We start from the raw sequence: 17660 nt of genomic DNA on the forward strand, positions 1-17660 counted from the left end.
GGCTATCTGCCAGTACAGAAAATTTTATGATTTTTATGACTCTGCCTCCACAACAAGCTGTCACTATATATGGCTTTGCCAGATCACTGTGCATTTTTGGAGTACATATGAGGTCAAGAGCTATTCTGTTAATTGAAATAATTAAGATATCTCTGTTCTTGGTAGATTTTCCCAATTATCCTTTTCATGGCATTAGCCATAGTAACTAAAATTCATGTCATGTTTTAATGTAACCCCTGTCAGTTCTGGGAACATCATTTGTGCAGCAGTAATTTTTACCTAAAAGGCACAAAGCCGACTACAAAACGTATCTATTACAATGTCACAAATGTGAGTCATTCATTTGGAAGGTACTTACTGAGTACCTAAAATAAACAGAGGGGGATCTTTCTGGGCGAGCAATATTCCATAGACATGGAGCTTCCACAATGATCAAGGACACTAGAAAAATATAACTTTTTTCAAAGGACTTGTTTTCTATGTAGAGGGACAAGATATGGAACCAAGATTAATTCAGTAACAGTACAAATGATGTCATAAGGCAGTGTCAAATGATGGCTACAGGCAATAGGGGCTGCCATTTAAAAACTATCAGCCCCTCAGGGATGAAGCAGTCAGAAAAGGCTCCATGGACAAAACACTAACCCTTGAGAGGATGAAAGTCAGAGGGAAGAGCTTTAAGCTAAGGCTAGGAGACAAGGACATTTAGCCTTGGGGAACAGTAAAGGGAGCTCCCTGGAAGAGTAGGAGAGGGAATAAAGACTGAAAGGATTGCTAGAGGCAGAGGTCCTTGAATATTAGGCTAACGAGATGGACTCCACCAGAACATTACAGGAGGGGGATTTTTAGCAGTAAAGTGAAACGGTGGCCTGAACACCTTGGTGTGACAAAAGTCAGTTCTTAGTCTTAGGTCCTCTGAAATCTCTTCCGTGAGACTTTTAATTTATGTTGGAAGTTAAAAATGTTTGAGCAGCATCACTTTATTCCTGCTCTTTGATGAAGATCCACATGTAGAAACCAGCCCTATAGTTGAATCCAGTTATAAATCCATATGTAGAATATGTAAAATTAACTTTAGTTCTAGTAATTGAACTAGAGTTTTCTCTCCTGAAAAAGCACGGTTGAGACATTGTCTGAATTCAGTGAAGTTTCTCTTATTAACCTTTCTGTCTTGATACATTTCTATATTATGAAACAAATGTAACATTGCTGAAGAGATTTTGAAAGCAGAAAAAAAATTTTACGTCTTTCCAGTCTGGTCAAATGCATTTATTTTTATCCGGTTACAATAATGTTGTATGAACACTGTAAACATGTTAAGCTATGATACTACAATGTATTAAAGCAATTATTTCAAAGATTTGTTGAAACATCTTTGAATAAATAGACACAATTTAATCATTTCTCCATGTTTAGATTGTTTCCATTTTTCCCATTTTGATTAGAACTTTCACTCTGGAGTGTCATTGGCATTCTGGTGTGCAGAGATGAGAATTCAGGTGTGGTAAGATCTCTTGGGTCTTTGGGAGGCTGTGTGTGTGTGTGTGTATATATACATGCAGCATTAAAAATATTTACCACAATTACAGACAACCGGAAGGAAGGCCCATGGTATACAGGATGCGCCCGAGTGCCTACTGCATATTTCCTGCTTTCACACATTGATTTGCACTTGGCTTTTTTCATCTAGTAATATTATTTGGAGAGTGTTCCACATGAGCACCTACAGGGCTCTTCTTTCTTTTCAATGGAACTGTATTTTATCCACTTCCTGTGGATGGATCTTCAGGCTGTTCGCGATCTTCTGCACTATAAACAATGCTCCAACAATGATCCTCACACAGTGTGGATTTATCTCTAGCATAAATGTCTAGATGAGGAATTGCTGGGAAAAACAGTACAGTATATGCATATAAAATTATGACTAGTGTTGCTAATTTCCTTCCAAAGTGGTTTACCACTTTTATTCCCTCCAGCAATGTTTACGACAGTCTATTTCCCAAGCCCAGGCCAACTCAATGTATCTATCAGTCTGATGGGTAGAAAATGGTGTCTCAATTTCATTTGCATTGAATCTAAAAATATTTAACATTTTACGTTGGGGATGCTTTTGAATCAAGTTTCTCTCTGTAGTTGGACAAGCAAGCTTCATCCATGAGTCTGAGACAGACACAGCTGCTACTAGAGGGGTAAGCTGGTGAGAATAAATAAAAAGCAAAAACTCCTGGACAATGATGGGGATAGGAACAGTGTATGATTTCTTTCTTTCTGTCTTTTTTCCTTCTCCATTTCCATCAGGTAGCAGAAGTAGGAAGCTAGCTGTGAGTTACGTGAATGTGTCACTGTGCTTGAGCCTTGCTGGAAGGCATGGAAATTTAGAAGAGCAAGAGAAAGGGCTTGACTGTCCACTTCTCAAATTCCAGGTACCCCTCCTTTCCCCCTAGCAGAGCCAGCATGTCTGCAAAATCAGGGAGAGTAACAGAGAAATAATGGAGGGAAAACAAGAATTTAAGGACAATTTGATGTGGGAGAGGCGTTCTGATTCACTATTTCTTGCTATTTCTGAGTTTCATGAACTGGCAGGAATCACAGGGTATTACGTTCAGTGTAGTAAGGGAACCTCAGTGGAACTGAACCCGTGTTTTAAGAGGGTTTTTTTTTTTTTTTTTTAAAGAAAATGGAGTATGCTGTGAGGCAGCCCTATTCGCAACCCCCTCACCCTATTCGTTATTTATCTGGGGGGACTGGACGTGCATGGATATGCCTGCACGTAAGACCCCCAAATCAGGCAACTGAATGTTGGACAGGGAGACCTCGTATCAAGCAGAAGACGGTGCAAATACATTGAAAAATATAATGCCCGTCCCCCCGCCCAGTAAAATCTTGACTCCCCCATATGTAAGAAAAATCTGTATTATTGCGAACATACAGTTTATCTTCACTGGATCCTATTCTCTTTTGATGAGCTTTAGATGTTAGGTGAGGAACACGCGTGAGTGAGGTTAACACCGAAGTGCAAAGAGCAAATTTAGATTTGGGCCCGACGTTAGGGTCCAGATTTGTGCGCGGAGTCCCACCCCGACCCAATCAGGGGAAATCCCCGCTCTATCTTCAGTTATTTTAAAAGCAAGAGGTTTTTAAAGCCCCATTCTGCTCTTTGTGCTGGTGCCTCGGAGTCGCTCCCTCGCAACCGAACGATTTAGGGTAAAAAACTCCGTGGCGGAGCCCCACCGCAGGCCGCCCGCGTGGGAGAGAAGCGTCCCTCGCCCGCGCCAGGTTCCCGGGGCTCACCCTCCGCCCGCCGCCGCCGCCGCCCAGCCGCCCGGCCCAGGGCCCCTCGCCAGCGCCCCCTCCTCGGCGCGCTGCGGCGGGCCCTCCCCAGAGCCCCGCCTGACGCTGCAGCTGGGCCCGCGATTCGCCATTGGATTAAAAATAGCAGCGTCCCCCACCCGCCGCCCCGCCCGCCGGCCCCAGGCCCCCGGTGCCCGCGCCCGCCCCGCGGCCCGCTCTCCCTGCCCGCGCCCGCTCGGCTCCCGCCGCCCGCGCAGCCCGCCGCCGCCGCGGGCAGACCCAGCGCGCCAGCGCGGCTCGGCTCGGCTCGGCGCGGGGCGCTCCGCGGCCATGCAGCGCCGGGGCGCCCTGTTCGGCGTGCCGGGCGGCAGCGGCGGCAGGAAGATGGCTGCAGGGGACATCGGCGAGCTGCTGGTGCCCCACATGCCCACGATCCGCGTGCCCAGGTCCGGGGACAGGGTCTACAAGAACGAGTGCGCCTTCTCCTACGACTCGCCGGTACGTGGGGCTCGGCGGCGCTCCTGGCGCCGCGGGGGTGGGTCCCGGGGCGGCGGCCTGGGGCGGCGGCGGGCCGGGGAGCTGGGCGGCACGTGAAGCGGGCGGAGAAGATGCGCAGTGGCAGCCGGGGACCTCCTCCTCCGCGCGGCGGAGTTGGCCCCGGGGTGCCGCAGTTCGGCGAACCCTCGGGGAGTGCCTGCCGGGTGCTGGGGGCTGCCTGCAGCCCGGGATTGGGTCGCCGGGGGGTTTGCTCCGCCAGCGTCCTAGGCTGGCAGGGCCCCACTGACCCCCCGCCCGCCCACGGCTCCGCCGCCGTCTGGAGGACCGGACGGAATAGTTCCCCGACCGGCGCTGCACGTTGCCGAGGGTTTGCGTCCTCCCCGGGGCCAGAGCCGAGGGCGCGTAGGTGGACGGGATGGATCCCCGCCGACCCCACGGACGTGCGCGTGGACCGTTTGCTTTGCCCAGGGCTCCCCACTCCAGGACAACCTTAATTTCCTCTCTGAGCTTTGCGTCCGTCACTTTGCATTTCTCCCCACTCCTTTTCTTTCGGTAAGAATGTCAGAAGAAACCTGCTGGTACGTCTACTCGGACAACAGAGATGGGGGTCTCCTGGATTATTAGGGTTTCCTTAAACCTCTCCCCTCACCCCACTTAAGTGAGTCACTGGGACTGAAATGCACTGGTATAAATTATTGAAAGTTCAATCTTGAGTAGTGACCTCAGAGACCCGAGGGGGAAGTTAAGACCGATCCCTGCCTTCCACCCCGGGCGCCGGTGGTGGTTTTCAGCAGGTTGTGTGTGTATGTGTGAGAAGGAAAAGGAGGATGAATGTCCCTCTCAGGAGTCAAAATGGGCTTCAAAGTGACTCAGCTGTCTGGCGTTTATCATGTCTTTCTGAGGACCAGGTTATTTTTATCCACCCACTTTAGGTCTCATGTGTCGCCCGCAGATCTCAGTACAACCGGGAGGTGCATGGATTGGAGGGACTGAGGCAGGGTTCGCAGTCGTCGGACAGATTTTATTCGTATCATGCAGAGTCCCGTGGGAGGAAAAAACCCACCCCAATGAGTGGTCAGTTTTCCAAAGTGATCTTTTTTTTTGTCTCGTGGGTTATGTGGCTACTTCAAAGCGCGTCGTTTGGTGTACGCGGCAACGCCAGAATTAGTGCCCTCCCTGTGACACTTAGTGTTTGTTTCATGCTAATTCCAGATCGTCTGGGGGATAAACTTCTCACTTATTTGCTCCTTACATATTTTTTCATTCAAAAAGGTCCGCGTAGAGTGGAATGAAATGGTTGTATTTACTTAGCATATTGTGATCACACTGTTTAAAATGACTGCCAGCCATCAAATTCTGTTATCCAGAAAGTACTTCAAAATGCCATTTTCTGATTTTTGGGTCCAGTGTTGACCAGGTTCCTGCTAGTAGCTCCTAAGGGTGCAGAGGGGTGATTGCCCTCACTTACACAGCGAACAGATTGGGAACTCCAGGAAGAAAAAGGTGGCCTAGTACAGTGGAGAGCGCAGTATGTCCAGTGGGTAAAACTACTTTTTCTGTGTTAGGTCTGGGTTGACCTTCAAATATATATTTTAAGATTTTTATTAGAGGTCTTTACCTCATTATATACTGTATAGCAGGAGTGAAAAAGTTGACGATTTTAATTCACTTCTACAAACAGTTATTGGGAGCTTCCTGTGTGCCAAACACTATTCTAGCAGCATCTTGTCTGTTGTAAAATGATTTCCTTCGTGTCATAGTAGTTCCGTGGGGGAAGACGGGGCTTATTTACAAGGCTGATGAGTCAGTATATGTCATTATCTGTTTCGGGGAAGAAGAGAAGGAAGGTTTTACAACAAGTTTTATAAAACCACAGTGCGTGATAATGTGAGATCTTTCCGTATGGTACTTAATACTTCATCATGAATCCAACAAAGTTTCTTGTGCACCTACCACGCGCCAACTCTCATAGGCATGGCTGAAAGAGCCAAACAGAACAAAATTCATCGGTTCCAAATGTGCTGGAAACTTTAGTCCATAATGGGCATAGGACTTGTAGAGAAAAGGCCAAACCATTTGAGTGACAAAAATAGTCATCCTTGCTTTGGATACTTTTGAAAAAGGTCATAGATGAAGACTGATAGAAATAAAGGAGACTGTCATTCGAAGCAAGGTCAATCACATGTGTAAACTCATAAAGTGTGAATGTTATTTTCTTATGTGCTTGGAATGTATTTGGAGGGAAAAGATTGCTTTAATAAGAAATGAGTCAGAACCAGGTAGAGAGTAGAAGATGGGGTCCCTGAAGACCTGGGACAGGATCTTGATTTTACATACATGTGGGCAGTTCTAGAAAGCTCCTGAAAGTCATGTGGTTTGAAGTGGTGTTAGAGCAAGACTGAACTGATCCGTTTTTATCGCGTGTCTTTCAGAGACGTGGTGTGAGCACCTTTGTGGATGTGAGGAGTGAGTGGGCTGGCATGATACTCATTTCAGTGTTCCTGTCCTGTCCTTCCTTCCTTCCCACGTTCTAGGGCTTAGCGCTTAGCAGGGACTCAGTAACACTTCTTCCGGGATAAGTGAAAATTTGTGTTTTCGCCTGCCAATTGGGTTTCACCCCAGGCTCGGTTTGCCACCTTCCCCTGTAGGTTCTCCTCTCCGTGACGTGGTTCATCTTGCAAGGTCTGTAGTGTGACCTTCCCGGAGAGTGGGGACTGTGCATCTTTGTGTCCTCCGTAGCCTGCCCGGCATCTGGGATATATGACAGGAACTCAGTGAATGTCTAGGAAATGTATGAATTACATGAGGTCACAGGTTTGGAAATTGGTAAGGACACAACATATTGGAAACCTTGGGAAAGGAATCATGTGGGATTATGTAGAACGTGGTGACTTCATTGATTGTGGGGGGACCGATATGAAAGAGAGAGCCAGACAGGTAGAATCCTCGCTCTGTCACCCAGCTATGCAACTTCTACGTGCCTCAGTTTCTCCATCTGTAAAATGGGGCTGATAATAGAACCTACCTCATGGAGCAGTTTTGTGGATTGAATAAATTAATATGCTAAGTGTGCGTGGCCAGTTGATACTCATGTAGCAAGAAAAGAAAGGGATGGAGTCAATGACGGTTGTAAGCCTGAGTGTTTGGTTGTCAGGGCTTATGTGGAAAGTTTGGTGTGGTTTAGTGGGGAAATCGGTTTGCACTTCTCACAAGTCTTCAAGGACCACCATGCAAAAGCTGCTCCCATCCCCTGGTGGTGTCCACCCTCTTTCATCGAAGTGAACTTAGTCCCACTTCCCCTCAGTTTCCAGGTTGCCAGCTCTAGGCGGCCTAGTCTGTGGGTCCTCAGTGTGTGAGAATTGTTTCCTTTTCCAGGACCAGCTTCCTTTTCTTGATCATCTCTCAGGTTCTTCCTCATCTTTCCCTTTCTGCTTCAGACTTCATCCTTTCCTCTAAAGCCTCCACTGTTACTTAGGGGCTGCGTCATACAGCATAGCAGTTCTAGTTTGTCTTCCATGGTTTGCCATTATTTTATTTTCTTTTACCCATTTAACTGGTAGTTTTAGAACATCGACTGTGTGTGAAGCCTCATACGAGGCGTTAGGGACGGGACGAGCTGGGCCACTGTTGTCCTTGTGTGCCTCTCCCACCTGTCGGGGTGGAGAGCTTATCTTATGCCTCGTCTTAGCTGGAGTCAACTGAAAGATTGAGACCAGGGCTGAGGCCTGAGCAGTTTATTTTGGAAAGGTATCCCAGGGGACAGAAGTGGAAGACGTCCAAGGGAATAGTGACAAAAGGGAGGAAGGAAAGCCCTCTCTCTTCCAGGGTGGTATTTGTGCTGGAGAGGCCGAGAAGGCTCCCGGCAGGCTCCCTGCTGCCAGCAGCAGCTGAGACTTAGAGATCCTGGTGCAGCGGGGCTAGGTCGTCAGGCCCCACCCGCTGGGGCGAACAGCTATCCAGCCAAAAGGTGGCCTGGAAGGGTGTGAGACCAGCATAATCAGTGCTCCCCCACCTCTTCTTTCCTCCCAGCGTCAGTCAGCACTATTTTTGTAAAAAGGAACTTTCCCCCCATTCTCCAAAGCTCTGAGGTCTCACGGTGATGTTGAGATGTCACTGTTGGTTCTCTGCTTTCCTGGGAGTCTTTGCCAAACTCAGCTGGACGGGGCCTCATGGGAATGGCTGGTGTAACTGTCCATTGGGAAGGGCTTTGAGGTCATCTGCTTGTAGGAAAACGTCATATTAGGGGCTCAGTAAATCCTTCTGTGATACTGTAATTTATAATAAGGAATGGATACTTGGTCTTTGTTCCCAGCACAGAACTCCCCAAGCTCCTGGAATTTCCTAAATGAGAAGGGCTATGAAGGTATTGTTTGTTATTCATAATGAGCTCCTTTTAACCACACTTTATAACCACTCTTCTATTTTCTGTCTCTGTTCTAGGTCCCTCTTGTCAGTGAGGTCACACAGTATTTGTCCTTTTGTGTCTGGCTTATTTCACTTAGCATATCCTCACAGTACGTCCATGTTGTAGTATGTCTCAGAGTTTCCTTCCTTTTTAAGCTCGAATACTGTTCCATTGCAGGTGTGTACCACATTTTGTCTCTGCGTTCCTCTGCTGATGGCCATTTGGGTTGTTTCCACCTTTCGGCTGTTGTGTGGGAAGCTGCTGTGATCATTGGTGTGCACGTGTCTGAGTCCCTGTACAGTCTGCTTTCGGCTGCTGTGCTGTTCTGCGTGCTGACTTCAGGCAGGGAGACTTGCCATCATAGCGCTTACTTGGAGGGGAAAATAATTTAATTTAGGATCTTTGTGGAAAAATTGTGATTCTAACAGATAAACAGGAACTGCCATAAAATAGTAAAGTAAAATTTAGGAAGAACAGATTTTTTTTTCTTTGAAGATGTAAACCTAAACTAAGTCTAATTAGTTTCACATAGCAAAAGCTCCCTGCCCAGAGCCGCTGACTAAAAAGTTGTTTTATGGTAATGCCCCTCAGACTCTTTGGCCCCTTAGAAATATTTTTGAAGACCCCCAAAGCACTGGTAACTGTCTACAGATAGTTCCACTGTCTACCATTAGCTCTTCAAGTGGTGATGTCATCAGGTGTCAGGAAGACTGAAAAATGCCACTATATACTCGTGAGAGACTGGGAGTGAAAAAGGCAAATAAGTTTGTGTTATGAAAACAGGTTGACATTGCAGATTAGAAGGCCTTTAGGGGGCATCCCAGGGTTCCCAGGTCATACTTTGAAAACTGAAGTTCTAGAGTTTATACAGAAAAGTGCAGGTGGTCACTCCAGTGCCAAACCCACCCTCACTGTGGCTTCTATGGGTCCACTTTTTCACATTTATGGTGATTGAATAATTGGTTCTGAACCTTAGCTCAACCAGAAATATCATTTGTGTCGTACATTCTTGTTATGAAGCAAATTAAAATGTAGAATATGTGACTCCTTTTGAAAAAATCTGCAGCTACTTGGGCAGGGATTATCAGCTCTTTCAGAGGTGAGAAGTCTTTATTCTGTTGGCTATGAGCTTTACTGGAGCGTAATCTGGCTGGGCCGTTTCTTTGGGGAACCTTAACATTGAGCATCATGATTTTTTTCCTTTGACCACTGGTTAGGAGGCTTCTGCCAGGTCTTGCTTGCAAAGCGAAAGCCTTTGGGAGCCGAGTGGGAGAGGAGGACGAGGTGGCCTCAGCACCTGCATATTGGTACTGGCTGGATGTTGTCCTCTGGTTCTCCACCCTATCCCTGTCTTGCTGCAGCGGCTGGGACCCTAGACACCTTTGATGGCAGACTGCTGCTGATTCTGAGCCTGCCAGTGAGAGAGTCAGATGGCAAAGAGAAGAAGCCGCGATGGCTAATGTGGCTGTGGCATGTGGCGGATGTGGGATTTTCCTAGTTCTTGTTGGGACTCAATGCCCCTTCGGTCATGGGGAGGCTGGGATCCCCTGTGCAGTTTTTTGTGAGGCTTGTGCGCCTTGATTTCCTGAACATGAGTGGTGGTTTCTCTGACCTTGGCTGTCACAGCTCTTCCCATAATTTTATATGCCTCCAGTTCCCGGTATTAAATCCTTTCCTGCCTGAAATACCTAGGATAGTTTATATTTTCGGACTAAATCTGGACTGATACACATATGTTACCCCTCCATCTCTAAGTCCCTGTGTACTCAGGTTGGAACCCCTATTCTTCATTGAGCCTAGTGTCCCACGGACCCGAGTCCTTTGTTTTTACCTGCTTTGGAACAAATCATCAGCAGTTTGCTGGTGGGGTGGGGGAGGGGACCGCTTGGAGTGAAGGAGAGCTCTGGGGCTCTGACTGCTATCTGGACAGATTGCCAAGCCTTGTTTTAGTCCCTGTTTTACCTCAACTTCCAGAGTTAGCTGGGGCTGTCAGCTATAGAGTCTTTGGGGATTCTGGAGTGCCCGTCAGAGTTTATCTTAGCTTTCCCTGCTACAGACTTAGCATTCAGCCTTGTCAGCTTATCTTAGTCTTTTTAGCACTTACCCATCTGCCATCCAGGTTCCAGACTTTGTTGCTATGGTTTATGTTTTCTCAAAAAATCCCTTTACTGTTCTTTTTTTGGGGCTTCAGAAAGGAGTGAAATTGATGTGTGTGTGTAGTCTGCCCTGGGCTCCCAGAGTCCTACTTTTCCAAACTAATAATCAAGAAATCGCTAGCTGTCTCTTTTTGGCACTTGTTAATTACCTTTAAAGCTGTGTCATTTTTAGAGTTCTGGGATGTACGATACAATGCTGATCATGTCAGGGACTGAGAAAGCGTGTCCTCTCAGCTTATATTGAATCTGGGCATCTGTGCAGTTCTGAGTTAGGTGCTTACTCCCTGCATCGCTCTTCCTGTGGCCTGGAGCTCACGTAAGGTGCCACCGTCATTTAGTGCCCCGACTGGAGATGCCCAGTGTCACCCAGTCTCCCTTCCTCACCTTTAAAACAATTGTGTGAAATACAACGTAAAATTGACCTTCTTAACCATTTTAAGGTGTACAGTTCAGCGGTGTCAAGGACTTTTACTTTGCTGTGCAACCATCCCCACCATCCATCTCCAGAACTTTTTTCTTGCAAAACTGAAATACTGTCCCTGCCAACAATAACTCCCGTTCCCTGCCCAGCCTCATCCCCCCAGTCCTCGCCAAGCACAGTTCTGCTTTGTCTCCATGAATTGTCTGCTCTGGGTGTCTTATATAAGTGAGATCATCCATGGTCTGTCCTTTCGTGACTGACTTATTTCACTTACCATAACATTTTTAAGGCTCACATGTTGTATCATGTGTCGGGATTTCCTTCCCCTTTAAAGCAGAATAATATTCCATTGTATGTGTATATCACGATTTGTTTACCCATTTATCTATTGGCGGACACTTGGGTTGCTTCTACCTTGAGGCTATTTGAATAATGCTGCTAGGATCCTGGGTGTACCTCCCTTTCTTTTACATCACGTCCCACTAGCGACCAGGTTCCCAGGTTCTTGCATAGCCTGCTCTCTCCTTCCCCACTGCCAAGGGTCAGGCCCTTGTCGTTTCCTGCCTGGACTCTTGCAGAAACCTGGTAACCCACCACCTCGCCTCCCTTCCTGTCCGTCACATTGTACTGTCTGTTGTCTTTCTGAAACATGGGTCTTTTCATGTCATTTCCCTGTCTAGGAATTTTCAACAGCACCAAACAGGCTTTTCTAATATAGCACATGTTGATCCAACTTTCCTGGCCAGCGTCGTCACTTAGCACCTACCATCTGGTTCCATTCCGTTTGGCCCAAAGGGTGTTGTGTTCTTCAGATGCTCCGTGCTCAGCCTGGAATGCCTTCTCCCAGCCCATCACCCCCAGCAGGTAAAACCCTACCGGTCCTTAAACAGCAGCTCAGGTGTTCTCTGTGATCCCCCTTCCCTGTGCCTCAGCTGAATTAAACATTTATTGTCCTGTACTTTCAAAGCACTTTGTACATCTCTGTAGTGGTTGGGATGCTGATTGCTGAAGACCTGGAATAGCTGAGGTCTTTGAGAATTAAAAGGAAAAGAGTAGAGGATGGAAAAGCCTGCCATTTGTGATACCGTGTTTAGTAGTAAGCTGGATCTTTTCTGTTTTCCTGTTTTTACAAAATCATCGCCATGTATTCTGGCATAAGCATTTTTACTGAAAAATTGTTACTGGAATCAGCCAGTATTGTTTTTTTAAAATTTTATCATGTTATCTGACAAGCCATAAACTTGACCCTTGAAATACCAGGGAAAGGTGTCCTGGGTATTAGCCGAGTGTTTTGTGTGTTGTGATTCTAGGTGCCCCGAGGGATCTTCGTGGAAGCAACCACACCTGGTGTCCCTCAGGGAGATGACAGAGGACTGGCCCTGTGGACATAGCCCAGGCCTCTGTGCGCTGCTCAAGTGCAGTATTATGGGGGATCAGTTGAGGACTCCCCCTTGTCCCCATGCACAGGGAAGATGTGAACAAGAGCACTAATTCTGGGGGTTAGAGCAGGACAGTGCAGCAATGACAAGAATTTAATGAATCAGAACAAGCCACCAGATTAGAGATGTCGCTTGAGGTGCTCAGTATGTGCTTTTTATGATAACATTGAAAATAACATTTGTTTTGTATTTACTAGCAAGTATTCATACTTAATTAGAACCTACTATACACCCAGCACTGTGCTCGGTGCTGTAGGTGGTAGAGTGGGCGACGGTGTTTAGGAGGGAAACGGGGGACCCTGGGGAAGGGAGGGTATGACGTGGATCTTACTTTCATAGCAGGGGAGTGTAAGCGCCAAGTCTGAGTCTCTATCATGAGTGAAATGCTGTACTAGGTACTTTTATGTCTGTCATCTCACATAATTACAATAGTAATTGGCTTATAAATGATAATCGGTATCGCTGCCTTGTTTTATAGACGAGGAAACTAGGAGTCAGAGGTTAGGTAGCTTGTTCAAGGACTTGCTCTAAAACTGATGTGTGACAGAGATGGGGCTTAGCCCTGACGTGTCATGAGGTTAGACCCTGAAGCACATCTAGGATATTTAAGTTTGAAACAGTGTGGCAAGGGAACAGCTTGAGGACAGTGGTTATTTGGTGTGACCGTCCTGGAAGTGGAATGAGGACTAGTCGGTTGGGAGGTGGAGAGACCTGGAATAGGAATTCAGCTAGGAGTCTCTTGTAATATTGGAGGGGGTGTGCTTTCCTTAGGGTGATGCCAGTGGGGGTAGAAGTGGTTGGGTGGCGGGAATAAACTCAATGGAAATTTTCATGAATGGTATGACCCAACTTAGTGAGAGACTATGCAGTGAGTGAAGGAGCGGGAGGAGTTAAAGGCGACTTCATGCCTTGCAACTTGGGACATGGAGTGAATCAAGGATGTAAATGGGGAAGGTCAGATGGTCAAATGCAAGTGGACAAGTCCTGTATGCCCACTGGGAAAATTGGGGACTGGAGTGGAGCTCAGAGGTCAGAGTTCGGACTGCAAAGTCTGGCGGTCCCTAGTTTAGAGACCCTGGATTTGTGAATAGCCTTCCCTTCGAAGGACCCAGGGCCCCACCTCTTTGCTGCTGGGACCTTTTCCAAGTTGTAGAGGAAGCAGCGAGTGGTACAGGCCTCGTGCCCTCCCACTGATTGGCTCAACTTTCAGAGAAACTTAAGAGTCTGGGCAGTATTTTTTCCAGGAGTTAGAAATTTGAACAGATAATGATGTTGCATAAGTAGTTATAGATGGAATGCATATAGACTTTACTGTCTCATGAAATAAAATCACGCTAGAGGAGATTTGCCCCATGTTAATTACATGGATGGTTGACCAAGAGGTGGATGGTTCTTGAGTTGCAACTATGAAAACTGTGTCCTAGTCAAACCCAGTGTTGCTTTTTTTGTGTGCTGGTTAATGCTTTGGATATGGCTGTCAAGTGGTGACTTGGGCACAGATATCTCTGTCCCCAGCAGCTCTTAGAAATACACTTGGCGGTCTGTTAGTGGGATTAGTGGGTTGATTGGTCCAGAGGAAAGAGAACATAGGGTCCTGAAGGTAAGGAATGGGGCAGGGAGGTGAGGTACATTATATCCTTTGGGAACAACTGCTGAATTGCTCCTTTGGACATGCCGCGTGGGCAGGTTCTGCCACTGAGTCTGCAGCCTGAGGCTTTGGAAGGAGCCTCAGTTCATGTGGGCTGTCTTGCTAGGCCCCCGCCAACTGAGTGGGACCATGGACAGATCCACTGGCTGGACACAAGCTGATGAGGGTGGGTGGACTGTGGGGTCACCAAACCCTGCAACTACTTCCACACTGTCTGGAGCCCAGCACCTTGGGTCTTGCCAGGGTCTTGCTGTTAGCCTGGAGCAGCCACCTCCCAGGGGCTCAGCTGCCTTTTTGAGCTTGGGGAGTGGAGCTGGCAGGACCTGCTGAAGCCCTTGTCTTCCCCTGCAGGGCAGCCTGGCAGACAGAGCCCCTGGCACAAGCTACTTACTTGAGTGGCCTGGCTGTCCTTTGCCTGTCCCTTTTATTTGCTTGGAATGAAACAGCTTGAAAAAAAAAAAAAAAGGAACTGCTCTTTTCCCCAGGCCCCCATGATGGCGTGTGCTTGCTGACAGCCGCCCACCTAGCTCCTGCCACCAGAACGACATCTGTTTCTCAGTTGCTCCAGGCAGCATGTGGCGGGGTGGGGTGGAGGGGGGTAGGTCAGACTGGCCTGGGTCCAAATCTCTGCACCCTTTCACTACTTACTGGCAATATGACTTCAGCAAGTACCTTAATTTTACTTAATTTCTCTGGGCCTTGCTTCTCTCTGTTATACCCGCTGTGCACAGTTGTAATCACGGCTGCCCGTTAAACGTGACTTATTGCTACCTGTCTTGTTAGTGGAATTAAATGGGAGGGAGCCATCTGAGAAGAGGGTGAAGTGGGGTTTATAGGGTCTTGGCTTTGCCAAAGAGACATGCTATACTTGGTAATTCCGAGGGAGGCTCTCCACGCCCTACAGTGAACACCTCGGACCAGGGTGTACGCCGGCCCCCTTAGGGGGAACTGAGTTCAGTTCAGGGCTGTTATTCGTACTCAAGTGCAGCTCCGTGTGACGGGCTTTTATGGGTTAGCATGGAAACCTGAATCCTCAGGTGTAATGTAGTTTATCAGGAGAGATGTATCCTGAAAAAAAGCGTCTCTCTTTTAGAAAATAATAAGCCATGACTGTGAAAGGCTTTTACCTTTGACAAGGTGGTTTCACATTGGGTTTTTTTTGGATGTAAGCTGGGAACAACTTCTGTGCAGTATGGCTTCCTTTAGTGCCGCTGCAGACGCTCACCTCAGTGTCTTCATCCTCTGCCAACTTTCAACTTGCCCACTTGCGCTGTGAGCATTAGAGCAGCGGCTCTTCATGCCCCCCCCCCCCGGAACCCCTGCTGCCCCAGCAATTTGGGTGGCGGCGTCCTCATTGCTCCAAATACCCAGAGCAAGGATTTGGTTTTATACTTCGGAAAGAAGTTAATAAATGATGCCTCAGTGGGACAGTACATTTATATTTTATCAAACCTAGCTGTTTGGACACTGCCTTTAGCCTTGCCGCTCTGAGGCGCAGGAGGCCTCTGCAGAGAGGAAGACCTCCAAGTTGGAGCAAGCTGGAAGAACCATTACTGCAGTAACATTTCTGTTTTTTCCTTAACATGTCATGGCCACGGTATGATTTATGTGTCCCACAGAGAGGCCTACACCTTCTTGGGATGATATGCATTGGCTCTTTTCTCTTTAGCTTTACAGACAAGTTTATTTCAGTGGATTTTCTGTTGAAACCAAAATTTTTGATTTTGCAAATACCGTATCTGGTAGTTCATTTCTACTGGTCAACTGCTGAGCTCCAACCTGTTTTGGACAGTGCGTTCCTCTGCGTTTCCCCTTCTGCGGGTTGCGTCCTGGCTGCGCTTGATCTGCAACCGGTTTTACTTTCTTATCGCACATTTGCTTCCCATCTGCAAGCGCTTAATTTTGTGTTTAAAAACCGTCGTCTGTTTGTTTTGCTCTAGAAGCCAGAATGTGCTGGGGATTTTACATTGGAATATTCATATCTGCCATTCAGATATGGAAGTACCCGAAAGGCTGAATTAATAGGCAGATGGCTGCTTCATGAAAGCAAGGATTGAGCAGAGAGCAGTGGGCAGTCTTGTGAAGTCATGAGTCAAAACAGTTAGGAGTTGTCCTTGCTTTGGCCCTTTTCTACACAGCCCCATTTCTAATCCATCTTCCAGGCTTATGGGCTGTCTCCTAAAATTATGTCCTGAATCTGCCCAAGTTTGCCCATCTCTGCTGAGAGCCTCCTTCACTCTTCCCCGTGCCACCTCCCCCAGGCTAAGCCACCACGTTGCCTTGTTGAGACAGGGGCTGTCTGACAAGCTTTCTGTGGTGAGGGGATTGTGCCGTATCAGCCTTGTCCAGTGTGGTAGCCCCTCGCCACAGGTGGCCATTGAGCAGTTGGAAATGTGTCCAGTGTGATTGAGAAACTGAACTTTTAATTTAACCTAATTTAGATCTAAACATTCCTGTGTGTCCCGCGACTTCTGCATTGGGCAGGTGGGTCTACAATATGTAATAGCCTTGTAGCCGTACGTTCTCCTGACACTCCCTCCCCCGCAGTTCTTCCCCAGCAGCCAGAGTGAGCTTTTAAAAATGGAGGTCGGATTGTGGCACTTCCCACTGTAAAGCCCTCCAATGGCTTTGCATCCCACTGGGTGGGAGCTCCAGCTCTTCTCAGGCCCTGGAGCCACCTCTGCTGGCCTCTGGGGACCTGTCCTCCTCACATCCCGCTACCTCCTCCCCTCACATGACTCTAGCATCCTGCCTTTCTTGCTGGTTTTTGAGGATGTAGCCAAGCTTTCTCTGGAGCTGTGGCCTTTTTGCACATGCTTTTTGGTCTAGCCAGGTGCTCTTCCCACTTTGCTCACCTGGCCCCTCATCCTGGAGCTATTCCTGCACCCCTCCCACCCCCACCCCCTGGGCTGCATAATGACTCCTACCCTCTTGTCTCTCCACCCTCCCTCCAGCTTCTCTGTCACTCTGTCTCTGCCGGACATGATCTTCTCTGTCTTGTTTGTTTTCTGTCTCTTCTTACTAGGATGTACATATCATCAGGGCACAAACCTTGCTTGTTGGTCTCTCTCTCTGCTGCATAAACTCCTGCTGCATACCCCCACCAACTTCTCTCACCCCTGGAGACGACAGCATGGCCTCATTCTCTGTCACAGCTTCCTTTCCAGACCCCACACAGACCATCCCCCTTCTGTAAGCTTGGTGGCATCCAGCTGGGGACAGCGTCCTCGATTTGTTTCATTTTCCGTTGTAATCACATTCTAGTCTGCCTCCCTGAGATTACCGTCCTCATCGCCTCTCTTTCCCTTGTGTGTTCCCCAATTTTCTTGGCTACACATTTCAAATTAATCTCTTAGTTATTTCAGACCGTACTTTCACTTTGAGTAATGAGACTATGGAGCACCTTAGAGCTGTGAAGTTGTCTTGCTAAAGCATAAGAAGAGCTTGGGTGAAGAAAAGGGAACATTTGAATGATTGCCTGTTCTATTCCACGTCCACACATTTGGTTCTAAATACATTCAATTGAGGAAAAGTTTAGTATCCTGGGAGAAGAGTTAGAAGATGCCAGAAGACAACGTGAAGAAAACAAATCCCACATTGTGTCCCCATGCTGAGATGACATTCATGCCATGCAGCACGTACGTGTCACGTAGGTTGTAACAGCACGCACACAGTTTTGTCACCTGCTTTCTTCACTCAGAAATACCTATCAATAAATGCTCATCACAAGTCAGTTTTAAGTGGCCCAAGAGTGTTGTTACATTTCACGGATGTGCCATAAATTACTAAACAAATCGGTTAT

At 47.5% G+C, this 17660-nt stretch overlaps 1 protein-coding gene across 1 annotated transcript in view; it reads left to right on the top strand.

Annotated features, from left to right (window-relative positions):
- Positions 1-3467: 3467 nt before the first annotated feature.
- Positions 3468-17660, top strand: part of USP13 (ubiquitin specific peptidase 13) — a 103003-nt gene continuing 88810 nt past the window's right edge. The window contains exon 1 of the mRNA XM_053918113.1: positions 3468-3789. Coding sequence (XP_053774088.1) covers positions 3622-3789 — 168 coding nt within the window. The 5' untranslated portion in view covers positions 3468-3621. The remainder of the gene's footprint in view (positions 3790-17660) is intronic.

Source organism: Desmodus rotundus, chromosome 2 (genome assembly GCF_022682495.2).
Source record: "Desmodus rotundus isolate HL8 chromosome 2, HLdesRot8A.1, whole genome shotgun sequence".
Classification (NCBI taxonomy): domain Eukaryota; kingdom Metazoa; phylum Chordata; class Mammalia; order Chiroptera; family Phyllostomidae; genus Desmodus; species Desmodus rotundus.